Consider the following 16672-nt stretch of genomic DNA (forward strand, 5'->3'; position numbering starts at 1 on the left):
AACAATAGCCCAGTTTAGGAATAAACCTGTGTTCTGACCTGCACACCTAGAGTCCGTCTCTTTTTCCTTTATGACCCAGCCGGGTCATTACAATACTATAGTGAATTGGTTAGGTTACTAATGTTAGCTCATCTGATGTAACGTTAGCTAGTTAATACTATAGTGAATTGGTTAGGTTACTAATGTTAGCTCATCTGATGATGTAACGTTAGCTAGTTAATACTATAGTGAATTGGTTAGGTTACTAATGTTAGCTCATCTGATGATGTAACGTTAGCTAGTTAATACTATAGTGAATTGGTTAGGTTACTAATGTTAGCTCATCTGATGTAACGTTAGCTAGTTAATACTATAGTGAATTGGTTAGGTTACTAATGTTAGCTCATCTGATGATGTAACGTTAGCTAGTTAATACTATAGTGAATTGGTTAGGTTACTAATGTTAGCTCATCTGATGTAACGTTAGCTAGTTAATACTATAGTGAATTGGTTAGGTTACTAATGTTAGCTCATCTGATGTAACGTTAGCTAGTTAATACTATAGTGAATTGGTTAGGTTACTAATGTTAGCTCATCTGATGATGTAACGTTAGCTAGTTAATACTATAGTGAATTGGTTAGGTTACTAATGTTAGCTCATCTGATGTTGTAACGTTAGCTAGTTAATACTATAGTGAATTGGTTAGGTTACTAATGTTAGCTCATCTGATGATGTAACGTTAGCTAGTTAATACTATAGTGAATTGGTTAGGTTACTAATGTTAGCTCATCTGATGATGTAACGTTAGCTACTGAATACTATAGTGAATTGGTTAGGTTACTAATGTTAGCTCATCTGATGTTGTAACGTTAGCTAGTTAATACTATAGTGAATTGGTTAGGTTACTAATGTTAGCTCATCTGATGTTGTAACGTTAGCTAGTTAATACTATAGTGAATTGGTTAGGTTACTAATGTTAGCTCATCTGATGATGTAACGTTAGCTAGTTAATACTATAGTGAATTGGTTAGGTTACTAATATTAGCTCATCTGATGATGTAACGTTAGCTAGTTAATACTATAGTGAATTGGTTAGGTTACTAATGTTAGCTCATCTGATGATGTAACGTTAGCTAGTTAATACTATAGTGAATTGGTTAGGTTACTAATGTTAGCTCATCTGATGATGTAACGTTAGCTAGTTAATACTATAGTGAATTGGTTAGGTTACTAATGTTAGCTCATCTGATGTTGTAACGTTAGCTAGTTAAAGTTAGCTATCTGACTTTATTAGCCAGCAAATTTTCCCAACTCAATTATTTCATCAGTTAAATTGGCTAATGTTGCTCAACATTTCTCTGACTACCTAATGGAGAATTAGATAATGTTACTTAACAATGCTAACAATACTTGTTCCACCACACTTTCTCCCTCACCTCAAACTTTCCATATGCCAATTGTTTTTCAGTTACAGATCATGCAGTACGCTTCTTCACCTTCCTACCACCGTCTCCGTGGTCAAGCTTATCATCTACCTCTTCGTTATCGTTCAGGGGACGCGCTGCTGTAAATGGCCTTTCTACTCTCTGCTGTCTTTCCAGAGAGCACGCGCTGATGCTGTAACTTGCAAATTGGTTGTCTCTTCTCTCTTCAGCCGCGTGCTGCATTCTGCTGTTAAGTGAACGATTGGCTGAGCCTTGGATACAGCCAGTATTGCTCCAAACGCGCATCACTCTTTCGCTTACAGCCAGTAGCCTGATCCAAAACCCCTCTCCCAAACTTTTCTCATCGGATCTACACGAATCACGTAGGTCACCTATTTTTGGATTCAAAACGACCAATTTCGCTGAAAGGTGACTAGTTTGCATCCCTGATTATAACATTATGCTTAACGTTACACTGCACTATATAGCAGATTACATTACAAACAACGTTACACTGCACTATATAGCAGATTACATTACAAACAACGTTACACTGCACTATATAGCAGATTACATTACAAACAACGTTACACTGCACTATATAGCAGATTACATTACAAACAACGTTACACTGCACTATATAGCAGATTACATTACAAACAACGTTACACTGCACTATATAGCAGATTACATTACGAATAACGTTACACTGCACTATATAGCAGATTACATTACGAACAACGTTACACTGCACTATATAGCAGATTACATTACGAACAACGTTACACTGCACTATATAGCAGATTACATTACGAACAACGTTACACTGCACTATATAGCAGATTACATTACGAACAACGTTACACTGCACTATATAGCAGATTACATTACGAACAACGTTACACTGCACTATGCATCAAATAAGGACAACAAGGGGGACCAACAAAAAAAAGGAGACACCCATTCCCTCCCACCTCTCTCTATCTCTCTTTCACTCTTTCTCTGTGTGTTACTTTGACTCTAAACTCTACATGCTGCAGGTTCGGGATTCTGCATGAGCAGAAACACCCAGGGTAAACTGAGGAACACCCCTACACACCCAGTGATATCCCCGCTGTACGGCTGTAAACTCTGCTGTACGGCTGTAAACTCTGCTGTACGGCTGTAAACTCTGCTGTACGGCTGTAAACTCTGCTGTACGGCTGTAAACTCTGCTGTACGGCTGTAAACTCTGCTGTCTTTAGGCTGGATATTCTGCTGTCTTTAGGCTGGATATTCTGCTGTCTTTAGGCTGGATATTCTGCTGTCTTTAGGCTGGATATTCTGCTGTCTTTAGGCTGGATATTCTGCTGTCTTTAAGCTGGATATTCTGCTGTCTTTAGGCTGGATATTCTGCTGTCTTTAAGCTGGATATTCTGCTGTCTTTAGGCTGGATATTCTGCTGTCTTTAGGCTGGATATTCTGCTGTCTTTAGGCTGGATATTCTGCTGTCTTTAGGCTGGATATTCTGCTGTCTTTAGGCTGGATATTCTGCTGTCTTTAGGCTGGATATTCTGCTGTCTTTAGGCTGGATATTCTGCTGTCTTTAGGCTGGATATTCTGCTGTCTTTAAGCTGGATATTCTGCTGTCTTTAAGCAGGATATTCTGCTGTCTTTAACCTGGATATTCTGCTGTCTTTAGGCTGGATATTCTGCTGTCTTTAGGCTGGATATTCTGCTGTCTTTAGGCTGGATATTCTGCTGTCTTTAGGCTGGATATTCTGCTGTCTTTAGGCTGGATATTCTGCTGTCTGTAGGCTGGTTATTCTGCATGAGTGGCCAATTATTAAGGACTGGGATACACCCACCACCACAGAGATAACAAACACAGTCTTTAGCCAACAAGTAAACATCAACCCTTCGCTTCAGCATCTATGGAAACTCACAAGACTCTGTAACAACGGTTATATTTTACCAATAGAAGACATAGACAGGACTATGATACAACAACACATGGTGGAGAGAAGACATAGACAGGACTGTCATACAACAACACATGGTGGAGAGAAGACATAGACAGGACTATGATACAACAACACATGGTGGAGAGAAGACATAGACAGGACTATGATACAACAACACATGGTGGAGAGAAGACATAGACAGGACTGTCATACAACAACACATGGTGGAGAGAAGACATAGACAGGACTATGATACAACAACACATGGTGGAGAGAAGACATAGACAGGACTATGATACAACACATGGTGGAGAGAAGACATAGACAGGACTATGATACAACACATGGTGGAGAGAAGACATAGATAGGACTATGATACAACAACACATAGTGGAGAGAAGACATAGACAGGACTATGATACAACAACACATAGTGGAGAGAAGACATAGATAGGACTATGATACAACAACACATAGTGGAGAGAAGACATAGATAGGACTATGATACAACAACACATGGTGGAGAGAAGACATAGACAGGACTATGATACAACACATGGTGGAGAGAAGACATAGACAGGACTATGATACAACAACACATAGTGGAGAGAAGACATAGACAGGACTATGATACAACAACACATGGTGAAGAGAAGACATAGACAGGACTATGATACAACAACACATGGTGGAGAGAAGACATAGACAGGACTATGATACAACAACACATGGTGGAGAGAAGACATAGACAGGACTATGATACAACAACACATGGTGGAGAGAAGACATAGACAGGACTATGATACAACAACACATGGTGGAGAGAAGACATAGACAGGACTATGATACAACAACACATGGTGGAGAGAAGACATAGACAGGACTATGATACAACACATGGTGGAGAGAAGACATAGACAGGACTATGATACAACAACACATGGTGGAGAGAAGACAGACAGGACTATGATACAACAACACATGGTGGAGAGAAGACATAGACAGGACTATGATACAACACATGGTGGAGAGAAGACATAGACAGGACTATGATACAACACATGGTGGAGAGAAGACATAGATAGGACTATGATACAACAACACATGGTGGAGAGAAGACATAGACAGGACTATGATACAACACATGGTGGAGAGAAGACATAGACAGGACTATGATACAACACATGGTGGAGAGAAGACATAGACAGGACTATGATACAACAACACATGGTGGAGAGAAGACATAGACAGGACTATGATACAACAACACATAGTGGAGAGAAGACATAGACAGGACTATGATACAACAACACATGGTGGAGAGAAGACATAGACAGGACTATGATACAACAACACATGGTGGAGAGAAGACATAGACAGGACTATGATACAACACATGGTGGAGAGAAGACATAGACAGGACTATGATACAACAACACATGGTGGAGAGAAGACATAGACAGGACTATGATACAACAACACATGGTGGAGAGAAGACATAGACAGGACTATGATACAACAACACATGGTGGAGAGAAGACATAGACAGGACTATGATACAACACATGGTGGAGAGAAGACATAGACAGGACTATGATACAACAACACATGGTGGAGAGAAGACATAGACAGGACTATGATACAACAACACATGGTGGAGAGAAGACATAGACAGGACTATGATACAACAACACATAGTGGAGAGAAGACATAGACAGGACTATGATACAACAACACATGGTGGAGAGAAGACATAGACAGGACTATGATACAACACATGGTGGAGAGAAGACATAGACAGGACTATGATACAACACATGGTGGAGAGAAGACATAGACAGGACTATGATACAACACATGGTGGAGAGAAGACATAGACAGGACTATGATACAACACATGGTGGAGAGAAGACATAGACAGGACTATGATACAACAACACATGGTGGAGAGAAGACAAGACAGGACTATGATACAACACATGGTGGAGAGAAGACATAGACAGGACTATTATACAACAACACATAGTGGAGAGAAGACATAGATAGGACTATGATACAACAACACATGGTGGAGAGAAGACATAGACAGGACTGTCATACAACAACACATGGTGGAGAGAAGACATAGACAGGACTATGATACAACAACACATGGTGGAGAGAAGACATAGACAGGACTATGATACAACAACACATGGTGGAGAGAAGACATAGACAGGACTATGATACAACAACACATGGTGGAGAGAAGACATAGACAGGACTATGATACAACAACACATGGTGGAGAGAAGACATAGACAGGACTATGATACAACAACACATGGTGGAGAGAAGACATAGACAGGACTATGATACAACAACACATGGTGGAGAGAAGACATAGACAGGACTATGATACAACACATGGTGGAGAGAAGACATAGACAGGACTATGATACAACAACACATGGTGGAGAGAAGACATAGACAGGACTATGATACAACAACACATAGTGGAGAGAAGACATAGACAGGACTATGATACAACAACACATGGTGGAGAGAAGACATAGACAGGACTGTGATACAACAACACATGGTGGAGAGAAGACATAGACAGGACTATGATACAACAACACATAGTGGAGAGAAGACATAGACAGGACTGTGATACAACAACACATGGTGAAGAGAAGACATAGACAGGACTATGATACAACAACACATGGTGGAGAGAAGACATAGACAGGACTATGATACAACAACACATGGTGGAGAGAAGACATAGACAGGACTATGATACAACAACACATGGTGGAGAGAAGACATAGACAGGACTATGATACAACACATGGTGGAGAGAAGACATAGACAGGACTATGATACAACACATGGTGGAGAGAAGACATAGACAGGACTATGATACAACACATGGTGGAGAGAAGACATAGACAGGACTATGATACAACACATGGTGGAGAGAAGACATAGATAGGACTATGATACAACACATGGTGGAGAGAAGACATAGACAGGACTATGATACAACAACACATGGTGGAGAGAAGACATAGACAGGACTATGATACAACAACACATGGTGGAGAGAAGACATAGACAGGACTGTGATACAACTAACATTTCTAAGAGGAAAGGTAACTAGAATAGACGGATACAGAAAGTGTGTGTGTGTGTGTGTGTGGGATACTAACCAGTCCAGCAGCCCTGGCCTCACACTGGCCACACACCTTCCCCCTCAGCCTGGTCTTACTGCTGGACACCTGACCACCTGAGAGAACAGCTGTAGCCTTCTCCTTCTCTAACACCCTGCAGACTTCTGGACAGACAACACACACACACACACACTTTGTTGTATAACTAACCATACCAACACACATAGAGTACAACCATATATCGCACACACACACACTTCTGAAATTTCACCTGGCTGAGGTTGATCTTTGAGGAGCCGTATCTTCACCTTGCCTGCTGACAGCTGTTTGGGGTAACATAACACATTGGAAGAAAACAGTCAACACTAGAGGAATGATTTCAGTATAGACATTTCAGACCATCATGGGGCTTGCCTTTTGGAGTCCACTCTCCTTGTTCCTCTTTGCACAGTGGTTATTCACAGCTCCAGCCTGCCCTGACTTCCAACGGGAACCACCAAACCTCCTGACAGAGGGAGAGGGAGAGAGAGAGAGAATAAATCAGAACTTATAATAGACATGACCATGAACATTTACAGTGGTGTAATAATCAACAGAGATCAAACCAGATCATACCGTGGGTTTAGTAATCAATAGAGATCAAACCAGATCATACCGTGGGTTTAGTAATCAATAGAGATCAAACCAGATCATACCGTGGGTTTAGTAATCAATAGAGATCAAACCAGATCATACCGTGGGTTTAGTAATCAATAGAGATCAAACCAGATCATACCGTGGGTTTAGTAATCAATAGAGATCAAACCAGATCATACCGTGGGTGTAATAATCAACAGAGATCAAACCAGATCATACCGTGGGTTTAGTAATCAATAGAGATCAAACCAGATCATACCGTGGGTGTAGTAATCAACAGAGATCAAACCAGATCATACCGTGGGTTTAGTAATCAATAGAGATCAAACCAGATCATACCGTGGGTGTAATAATCAATAGAGATCAAACCAGATCATACCGTGAGTTTAGTAATCAATAGAGATCAAACCAGATCATACGGTGGGTTTAGTAATCAATAGAGATCAAACCAGATCATACCGTGGGTTTAGTAATCAATAGAGATCAAACCAGATCATACCGTGGGTTTAGTAATCAATAGAGATCAAACCAGATCATACGGTGGGTGTAATAATCAATAGAGATCAAACCAGATCATACCGTGGGTTTAGTAATCAATAGAGATCAAACCAGATCATACGGTGGGTGTAATAATCAATAGAGATCAAACCAGATCATACCGTGGGTTTAGTGCTTCTCTCTAACTAAACTAGTCTCATTGAAATAATGGCAACAGACACATGGTCTGACAGTATTCCATGAATTGTAAATGGGCAATAAAGTTGTGACGTATTGTATTACTTTCTCTACATTAGATAGAACTACTGGCCTAATTTCAGGGAAACGTAAGTTCTTTGTGAGAACTGTTAAACTGAAACTGTCTAGCTACCTTCAATAAATTTCAACATTTTAAGGCATTTGCAATTCAACCACTTTTGGAAGGGTTAGGCCTACAACAAATACCCACACATGAAACACTATTATGTGTAAAGTGATAATGTTGTTTGGTCTACTTGTGAGGTCACGATAAAGGCAATGTTCCATCTACTGTGGACAATAAAGTTGTATTTAAGTCTATATTCTACACACACACACCAGTGAAAGGGGGAGAGACAGAGAGACATGTGAGTTATTCATGCCTTCCTCAGACTGAATCATGTATATTATAGCGTTCTCATTACTGTCTCTGGTCTGACTGGTGGTTGGTTTTGATAGAGCTGGCAGCCTGTCACCATACGAGATGTCTAGACCTGTTTATGTGGTGTGTGTGTGTGTGTGCATGTGTGTGTGTGTGTGTGTGTGTGTGTGTGTGTGTGTGTGTGTGTGTGTGTGTGTGTGTGTGTGTGTGTGTGAGATTGTTTTAGAGGGGAGGAACAGACCTAATTATAAAGTCATACATCAACTGGAGAGAGGACAGGCGAGCCACAGATGACACATACACCAAAGGCACGATCCCTGTCCAAGCACAGTATCCCTAAAAACACACAGACTGGATGTAATATGAGGTCTGTTGGCAGGCCTCTCCAGCCTGTGGCCTCTCCAGGCTGTGGTCTCTCCAGGCTGTGGCCTCTCCAGCCTGTGGCCTCTCCAGGCTGTGGTCTCTCCAGGCTGTGGTCTCTCCAGGCTGTGGTCTCTCCAGGCTGTGGCCTCTCCAGCCTGTGGCCTCTCCAGCCTGTGGCCTCTCCAGCCTGTGGCCTCTCCAGCCTGTGGTCTCTCCAGGCTGTGGCCTCTCCAGCCTGTGGCCTCTCCAGGCTGTGGTCTCTCCAGCCTGTGGTCTCTCCAGGCTGTGGTCTCTCCAGGCTGTGGCCTCTCCAGCCTGTGGCCTCTCCAGCCTGTGGTCTCTCCAGGCTGTGGTCTCTCCAGGCTGTGGTCTCTCCAGGCTGTGGTCTCTCCAGCCTGTGGCCTCTCCAGGCTGTGGTCTCTCCAGGCTGTGGCCTCTCCAGGCTGTGGCCTCTCCAGGCTGTGGCCTCTCCAGGCTGTGGTCTCTCCAGGCTGTGGTCTCTCCAGCCTGTGGCCTCTCCAGGCTGTGGCCTCTCCAGGCTGTGGTCTCTCCAGGCTGTGGTCTCTCCAGGCTGTGGCCTCTCCAGGCTGTGGCCTCTCCAGGCTGTGGTCTCTCCAGGCTGTGGCCTCTCCAGGCTGTGGCCTCTCCAGGCTGTGGCCTCTCCAGGCTGTGGCCTCTCCAGGCTGTGGCCTCTCCAGGCTGTGGTTTAATTAGCACGTCCACCTCCACTCCATCACCATGTCTCACGTCTGCTCAACACAAACACTCAGTGGCACCACCACCGTTACACACAGGGTGTGTGTGTGTGTGTTACTGTCTAACCCAACTGTATGATTGTTAGTAACAGAGTTCAACAGCCTGCACCCGTCCTGTCAGGACCGTGTAGAGGTCTCTGTAAAAACAGCCCAAAACACAACCATCTCATCATCCCCTCTCAAACACCTTCACCTAACTCACAGAACAGACACAATGAGCACCGACAGAACCCCAGAAACATCAACGACTAGTCAGATATGGTTGCCCTACCGTTCCAAAATACAGCACATCAATCTGATGTCAGGTGCATGAAAGGTGACCTCAGGTTAAACTACCGCTGTCATACCTGTCACGCTTCACACTGTCACCCTGAGGACATTACATCATCCCCTAGGACATATCTGTCTGTGTGTGTGTGTGTGTGTGTGTGTGTGTGTGTGTGTGTGTGTGTGTGTGGTGAATGGAGCCATGTCACTGTCACCCCCTACCACCCTCAACAGACTAGAATAGCATAGTGAGAGACCATCAGACAGACTGGATGTTGTGATTCAGGTATGGGCATGAGGGTTCAGGAACTCTAGAACCATCCAGAACACTAGAACCATAGAACCATCCAAAACACTAGAACCATCCAGAACACTAGAAGCATCCAGAACACTAGAACCATAGAACTATCCAGAACACTAGAACCACAGAACCATCCAGAACACTAGAACCATAGAACCATCCAGAACACTAGAACCATCCAGAACACTAGAACCATAGAACCATCCAGAACACTAGAAGCATCCAGAACACTAGAACCATAGAACTATCCAGAACACTAGAACCACAGAACCATCCAGAACACTAGAACCATAGAACCATCCAGAACACTAGAACCATCCAGAACACTAGAACCATAGAACCATCCAGAACACTAGAACCATCCAGAACACTAGAAGCATCCAGAACACTAGAAGCATCCAGAACACTAGAACCATCCAGAACACTAGAACCATAGAACCATCCAGAACACTAGAACCATCCAGAACACTAGAAGCATCCAGAACACTAGAAGCATCCAGAACACTAGAACCATAGAACCATCCAGAACACTAGAACCATCCAGAACACTAGAACCATCCAGAACACTAGAACCATAGAACCATCCAGAACACTAGAAGCATCCAGAACACTAGAACCATCCAGAAGACTAGAACCATAGAACCATCCAGAACACTAGAACCATCCAGAACACTAGAATCATCCAGAACACTAGAACCATAGAACCATCCAGAACACTAGAACCATCCAGAACACTAGAACCATCCAGAACACTAGAACCATAGAACCATCCAGAACACTAGAAGCAACCAGAACACTAGAACCATCCAGAAGACTAGAACCATAACACCATCCAGAACACTAGAACCATCCAGAACACTAGAATCATCCAGAACACTAGAACCATAGAACCATCCAGAACACTAGAACCATCCAGAACACTAGAACCATCCAGAACACTAGAACCATAGAACCATCCAGAACACTAGAACCATAGAACCATCCAGAACACTAGAAGCATCCAGAACACTAGAACCATAGAACCATCAAGAACACTAGAACCATCCAGAACACTAGAACCATAGAACCATCAAGAACACTAAAAGCATCCAGAACACTAGAACCATAGAACCATCCAGAACACTAGAACCATAGAAGCATCCAGAACACTAGAAGCATCCAGAACACTAGAAGCATAGAACCATCCAGAACACTAGAACCATCCAGAACACTAGAACCATAGAAGCATCCAGAACACTAGAAGCATCCAGAACACTAGAAGCATAGAACCATCCAGAACACTAGAACCATCCAGACCACTAGAACCATCCAGAACACTAGAACCATAGAACCATCCAGAACACTAGAAGCATCCAGAACACTAGAACCATAGAAGCATCCAGAACACTAGAAGCATCCAGAACACTAGAAGCATCCAGAACACTAGAAGCATCCAGAAGAGGAGAAGGAATCTATAAACAAGCCCCAGCTTCAGCAGGCCAAACACACTGGGTGATGTAGTGTGTGAGCTCAGCAAGCCTGAGTATATTTCTAGTATACTGTAGTTAGTCCTCTCTCCTTCACGCTGCAGACAGAGTAAGACAATACATCCATTTCCATTGTTGCTTCATTCTGCTCCACAGATAAAAGAGGCTTGATGTTGCTTCATTCTGCTCCACAGATAAAAGAGGATTGATGTTGCTTCATTCTGCTCCACAGATAAAAGAGGCTTGATGTTGCTTCATTCTGCTCCACAGATAAAAGAGGCTTGATGTTGCTTCATTCTGCTCCACAGATAAAAGAGGCTTGATGTTGCTTCATTCTGCTCCACAGATAAAAGAGGCTTGATGTTGCTTCATTCTGCTCCACAGATAAAAGAGGAATGATGTTGCTTCATTCTGCTCCACAGATAAAAGAGGCTTGATGTTGCTTCATTCTGCTCCACAGATAAAAGAGGCTTGATGTTGCTTCATTCTGCTCCACAGATAAAAGAGGCTTGATGTTGCTTCATTCTGCTCCACAGATAAAAGAGGCTTGATGTTGCTTCATTCTGCTCCACAGATAAAAGAGGCTTGATGTTGCTTCATTCTGCTCCACAGATAAAGAATAGAAGCAACCAAGGTGCATGAAATGAAGAACAAACTGAATGTACAAGAGACTTTCAGCCACTGTTAGAGGGGTGGTGTTAGAGGGGGTGGTGTTAGAGGGGGTGGTGTTAGAGGGGTGGTGTTAGAGGGGGTGGTGGTGTTAGAGGAGGTGGTGGTGTTAGAGGGAGGGGTGGTGTTAGAGGGGGGGGTGGTGTTAGAGGGAGGGGTGGTGGTGTTAGAGGGAGGGGTGGTGGTGTTAGAGGGGGTGGTGGTGTTAGAGGGGGTGGTGGTGTTAGAGGGGGTGGTGGTGTTAGAGGGGGTGGTGGTGTTAGAGGGGGTGGTGTTAGAGGGTTGGTGTTAGAGGCGGTGGTGGTGTTAGAGGGAGGGGTGGTGTTAGAGGGAGGGGTGGTGTTAGAGGGGGTGGTGGTGTTAGAGGGGGGGGTGGTGGTGTTAGAGGGGGTGGTGGTGTTAGAGGGGGTGGTGGTGTTAGAGGGGGTGGTGGTGTTAGAGGGGGTGGTGGTGTTAGAGGGGTGGTGTTAGAGGGGGTGGTGTTAGAGGGGTGGTGGTGTTAGAGGGGGTGGTGTTAGAGGGGGTGGTGGTGTTAGAGGGGTGGTGTTAGAGGGTTGGTGTTAGAGGGGGTGGTGGTGTTAGAGGGAGGGGTGGTGTTAGAGGGAGGGGTGGTGTTAGAGGGGTGGTGGTGTTAGAGGGAGGGGTGGTGGTGTTAGAGGGGGTGGTGGTGTTAGAGGGGGTGGTGGTGTTAGAGGGGGTGGTGGTGTTAGAGGGGGTGGTGGTGTTAGAGGGGGTGGTGGTGTTAGAGGGGTGGTGTTAGAGGGGGTGGTGTTAGAGGGGGTGGTGTTAGAGGGGGTGGTGGTGTTAGAGGGGGTGGTGGTGTTAGAGGGGGTGGTGGTGTTAGAGGAAAAAGGAAGTTCAATTAAAAAGAAAGTGCTACATTATTATTAAAATCCTCCTCCTTTTCTCCATTTCAGACTTTTGATTCTCTCACTCTCCTCCCTGGTTCTCTGTCTTCATAAAGGAGTAGGGTGTGAGGAGTTGAACAGGAGAAGTTGCCTGTTCTCTGTCTTCATAAAGGAGTAGGGTGTGAGGAGTTGAACAGATACTTTGTATCCAGATCCTGTCTTATTGATGAATGGCTCTGAGACAGGGAAACAACAGGCCCTGTAGTTCTCTACATAAACAGCACTGTGATTGGAGAGTGGATGATACTACCCTACACTCTCAATCTAACAGTTCCTGTAGAACACACACACACACACACACACACACACACACACACACACACACACACACACACACACACACACACACACACACACACACACACACACACACACACACACACACAGTCCTGTGTCGTCTGGTAAAGCAGTAAACACAGCCGTATTTTACCGTGACACTGTTTCCTTTACATGTTTATCGTCAGTAGCAGCAGCTCGGCCCTCCTCTCTCCAGTTGATGTACGAGTTCATAAGGAGGTCTGTTCCTCCCCTCTAAAACAATCTCAGCCAAACTCTACACACACAGAGAGAAACAATCTGCCCTTAACTATTTCCAGAGATGTCTTCACCCCATCATTGGCTGTACACTTCCATGGCTATTATGTATGAATTTTCACCGGGACAAACAGATTGCAAACACTTGAGACGTAAACTCTCCCAGTAGTTCATCTCCCTCCCCTGTTACACTTCAACTGTCATTTATTATGATTGAGTGTGTGCACGTGTGTGTGTGTATTAGTGGGAGGATGGGGGTGCGTGCAACGTGTGTGCGAGTGTGTGTGATAAATGAAGCCCAGTGAATGAGTTATGGGCTCGTATAGTGTGATATACGGCCCTAAAACGCTGTTCTCCATAACTTCCCAAAGCAATGCACCCTGGGTCACACATCTCAACGTTATTAATGAAATGCAGGGAGGGGGAAAACAATCATATATAATACAAGATAATATGTTTATCTTTCCCACTGAAAATGTATTTCCTGCCTAAATTAGCAGAGTTTCCGTTAACCCACATTTGCCAGATAATTGATGTGATACTAATGGTCCAGCTAGGATATATGGAGGATAGGACACCAGATAACACACTGCAGCAACTGCCCGTGACACATCTATCTACACTTCTAACAGGTTCTCCATCTCTCTCTCTCTCTGTCTTTCTTTCTCACAACTATCAGTCACTCTCTCTGTTACTCACTCTCTCTCCTCTTTCTCCCGGCTCATGCTCTCTCTGAGTTGTTGCAGTCGATCCTCCATGTCTTTACTCTCCTGGGCCAGCATCACTGTCTCCATGCGCAGCTCTCGCAGGTTCCTATGGAAACACACAAACAATCAACAACAATCAATTCATCTTATCAATCACTTATCAGACTAGAGAAGCACCTACCAGTTCATCAATTACATTGATTACCTATTAGACCAGAGTAGAGTGTCACCTATCGATTCATCCATCTAATCAATTAACTATTAGTAAATGAGAAACACCAAGGAATAGGATCTATTTACGCTACATTCTGGAAAAAACAGAAAGCAACTATCAGCACAAATAGACAAAGCCCATCTCCTAATGATCCAATGTCAAGAGATAAGAATAGGGAACAATGGACAAACGGGAGAAGACAAGAAAAATAAAACGGGTTTGACATTTTTATCGACAAAACCATTAACTTTCTTTATTGAAAACAAGAGCATTTTGGTAGATCCTTTACCTAAATGAACAAGCATTGGTTTGTCCCAATCAACTCAGAGTTGAGCCGGTGTTGCATTGGGGAAGAGAGCAACAGATGAACAACTCTCCACTAACCTGGCATTGAGCTTGACTGACTTGGGCTTGTTGGGAATCACCACAAAGTCATTTAGATTCATGGCTCCACTCTCTAGATCTTGGTTATTCCCTGTGCACCTTTTGTGTGCCTTTTTACACACGGCTCCCTGCTGTAATAAAAACCCAGATTAATCATATAAAACCTGCTAATTATTTCACTGATCAGCCAGGCCAGGCTAAATCACACATAGGAAATACTGCTGCAATAAAATGAACTGAATATCCGGGGCAAAATATGACACAATTGCATAGTAAGGCAGTTAAAACCTAACCAAAATGACAGAATATTGTAATGGCTATTAATAACAGCAACAGGTAGTTTTGAGGTATCAACACCTTCTGTGATTGCACATGTTTGTTTAGGCTAGCTAAGTAGCTATCTACTGTACCTAACGTTAACGTTTAGCTAACGTTACTTGTTTTTTGGCTAGCTAGACTGGCTAGTTTAATTAACTAGATAAAGTTAGCAAGTTAGCTTTCATGTCACTTCCAGACCATCATTTTTATTTTTATTTTAAACGTCATGTAAAATAATTACCTCGGATTTATCTTATTATGTCCCCTTTAGCTATTTGAAATAAAGTTGGTTAAAACAAACAGCTCCTTTCTCAAGACAGAAACCTGGTTGTTGTGCATGGTTGTATCTATGGAAACGTAACTCTCGCGATAGTCCACAAGAAAGGAGCGGGGATTTCCTTCCGGCACCTCGGTGCTTACATTTTTAATTAAATGGATTTGTTTCGCTCACTCTCTCCTCAAATTCTCATTTAGAAGACTCCTGTAAATAATGTGTTCAAGGAATGAACTCTGACATCATATTCAAAGATAGGCAAAACCCATATTGCTACTGCAATCATGGACAGCTCGAATTATTTAATTAAAATCATTATAGGGTTCATATTAACTTATCTAGATATTATGTTATGATTAAAACCTTAATTAAATTAATCAGTGTGTCTAAATTCGTCATCAAATGAGCATAGGAATTTTCCTCCCGTTTTTATATATTCAGAAAGCAGCACATGCCTATTTGAGCATGACAGCGAGACACAGACTGTTTTCACATCTGATTCTTTTAGACGCGTTAAATAAGCGCTCATAATCGGGTCTTGCTTTTAACATGCCGCATTATCTGGTATATCAGTAGCAGAATGTGTGTGTGTGTGTGTGTGTGTGTGTGTGTGTGTGTGTGTGTGTGTGTGTGTGCACACGTGCGTGTATCCTTGTATCCTGCAGCTGAAAAGAGCTAGGCCCGTGTCTCCAATAACAACATAGCCAGATCTCATTTGTATTCTGGGAAAACAGAAACTTTCAGATCTGCTATTCCAAAGGCACTCTTCCAGATCAGGCCATACCTCCTCCCTCTCTATCATCCCACCGCTCCATACCTCCTCCCTCTCTATCACCCCACCGCTCCATACCTCCTCCCTCTCTATCACCCTACCGCTCCATACCTCCTCCCACTCTATCACCCCACCGCTCCATACCTCCTCCCTCTCTATCACCCCACCGCTCCATACCTCCTCCCTCTCTATCACCCCACCGCTCCATACCTCCTCCCTCTCTCCCTCTCTATCACCCCACCGCTCCATACCTCCTCCCTCTCCATCACCCCACCGCTCCATACCTCCTCCCTCTCTATCACCCCACCGCTCCATACTTCCTCCCTCTCTATCACCCCACCGCTCCATACCTCCTCCCTCTCTATCACCCCACCGCTCCATACCTCCTCTCTCTCTATCACCCCACCGCTCCATACCTCCTCCCTCTCGATCTCCCCACCGCTCCATACCTCCTCCCTCTCTATCACCCCACCGCTCCATACCTC

General features: G+C 43.7%; 1 protein-coding gene across 1 annotated transcript in view; it reads right to left on the minus strand.

Annotated features, from left to right (window-relative positions):
* Positions 1 to 15471, minus strand: part of LOC106609378 (zinc finger B-box domain-containing protein 1) — a 73989-nt gene extending 58518 nt beyond the window's left edge. The window contains exons 1-6 of the mRNA XM_045724819.1: positions 15383 to 15471; positions 14824 to 14954; positions 14218 to 14331; positions 6917 to 7007; positions 6774 to 6825; positions 6542 to 6666 (exon numbers count right to left, since the gene is read on the minus strand). Coding sequence (XP_045580775.1) covers positions 6542 to 6666; positions 6774 to 6825; positions 6917 to 7007; positions 14218 to 14331; positions 14824 to 14885 — 444 coding nt within the window. The 5' untranslated portion in view covers positions 14886 to 14954; positions 15383 to 15471. The remainder of the gene's footprint in view (positions 1 to 6541; positions 6667 to 6773; positions 6826 to 6916; positions 7008 to 14217; positions 14332 to 14823; positions 14955 to 15382) is intronic.
* Between the last annotated feature and the right edge of the window lie 1201 nt (positions 15472 to 16672).

The sequence above is a fragment of the Salmo salar genome, chromosome ssa09, assembly GCF_905237065.1.
Source record: "Salmo salar chromosome ssa09, Ssal_v3.1, whole genome shotgun sequence".
Taxonomy (NCBI): domain Eukaryota; kingdom Metazoa; phylum Chordata; class Actinopteri; order Salmoniformes; family Salmonidae; genus Salmo; species Salmo salar.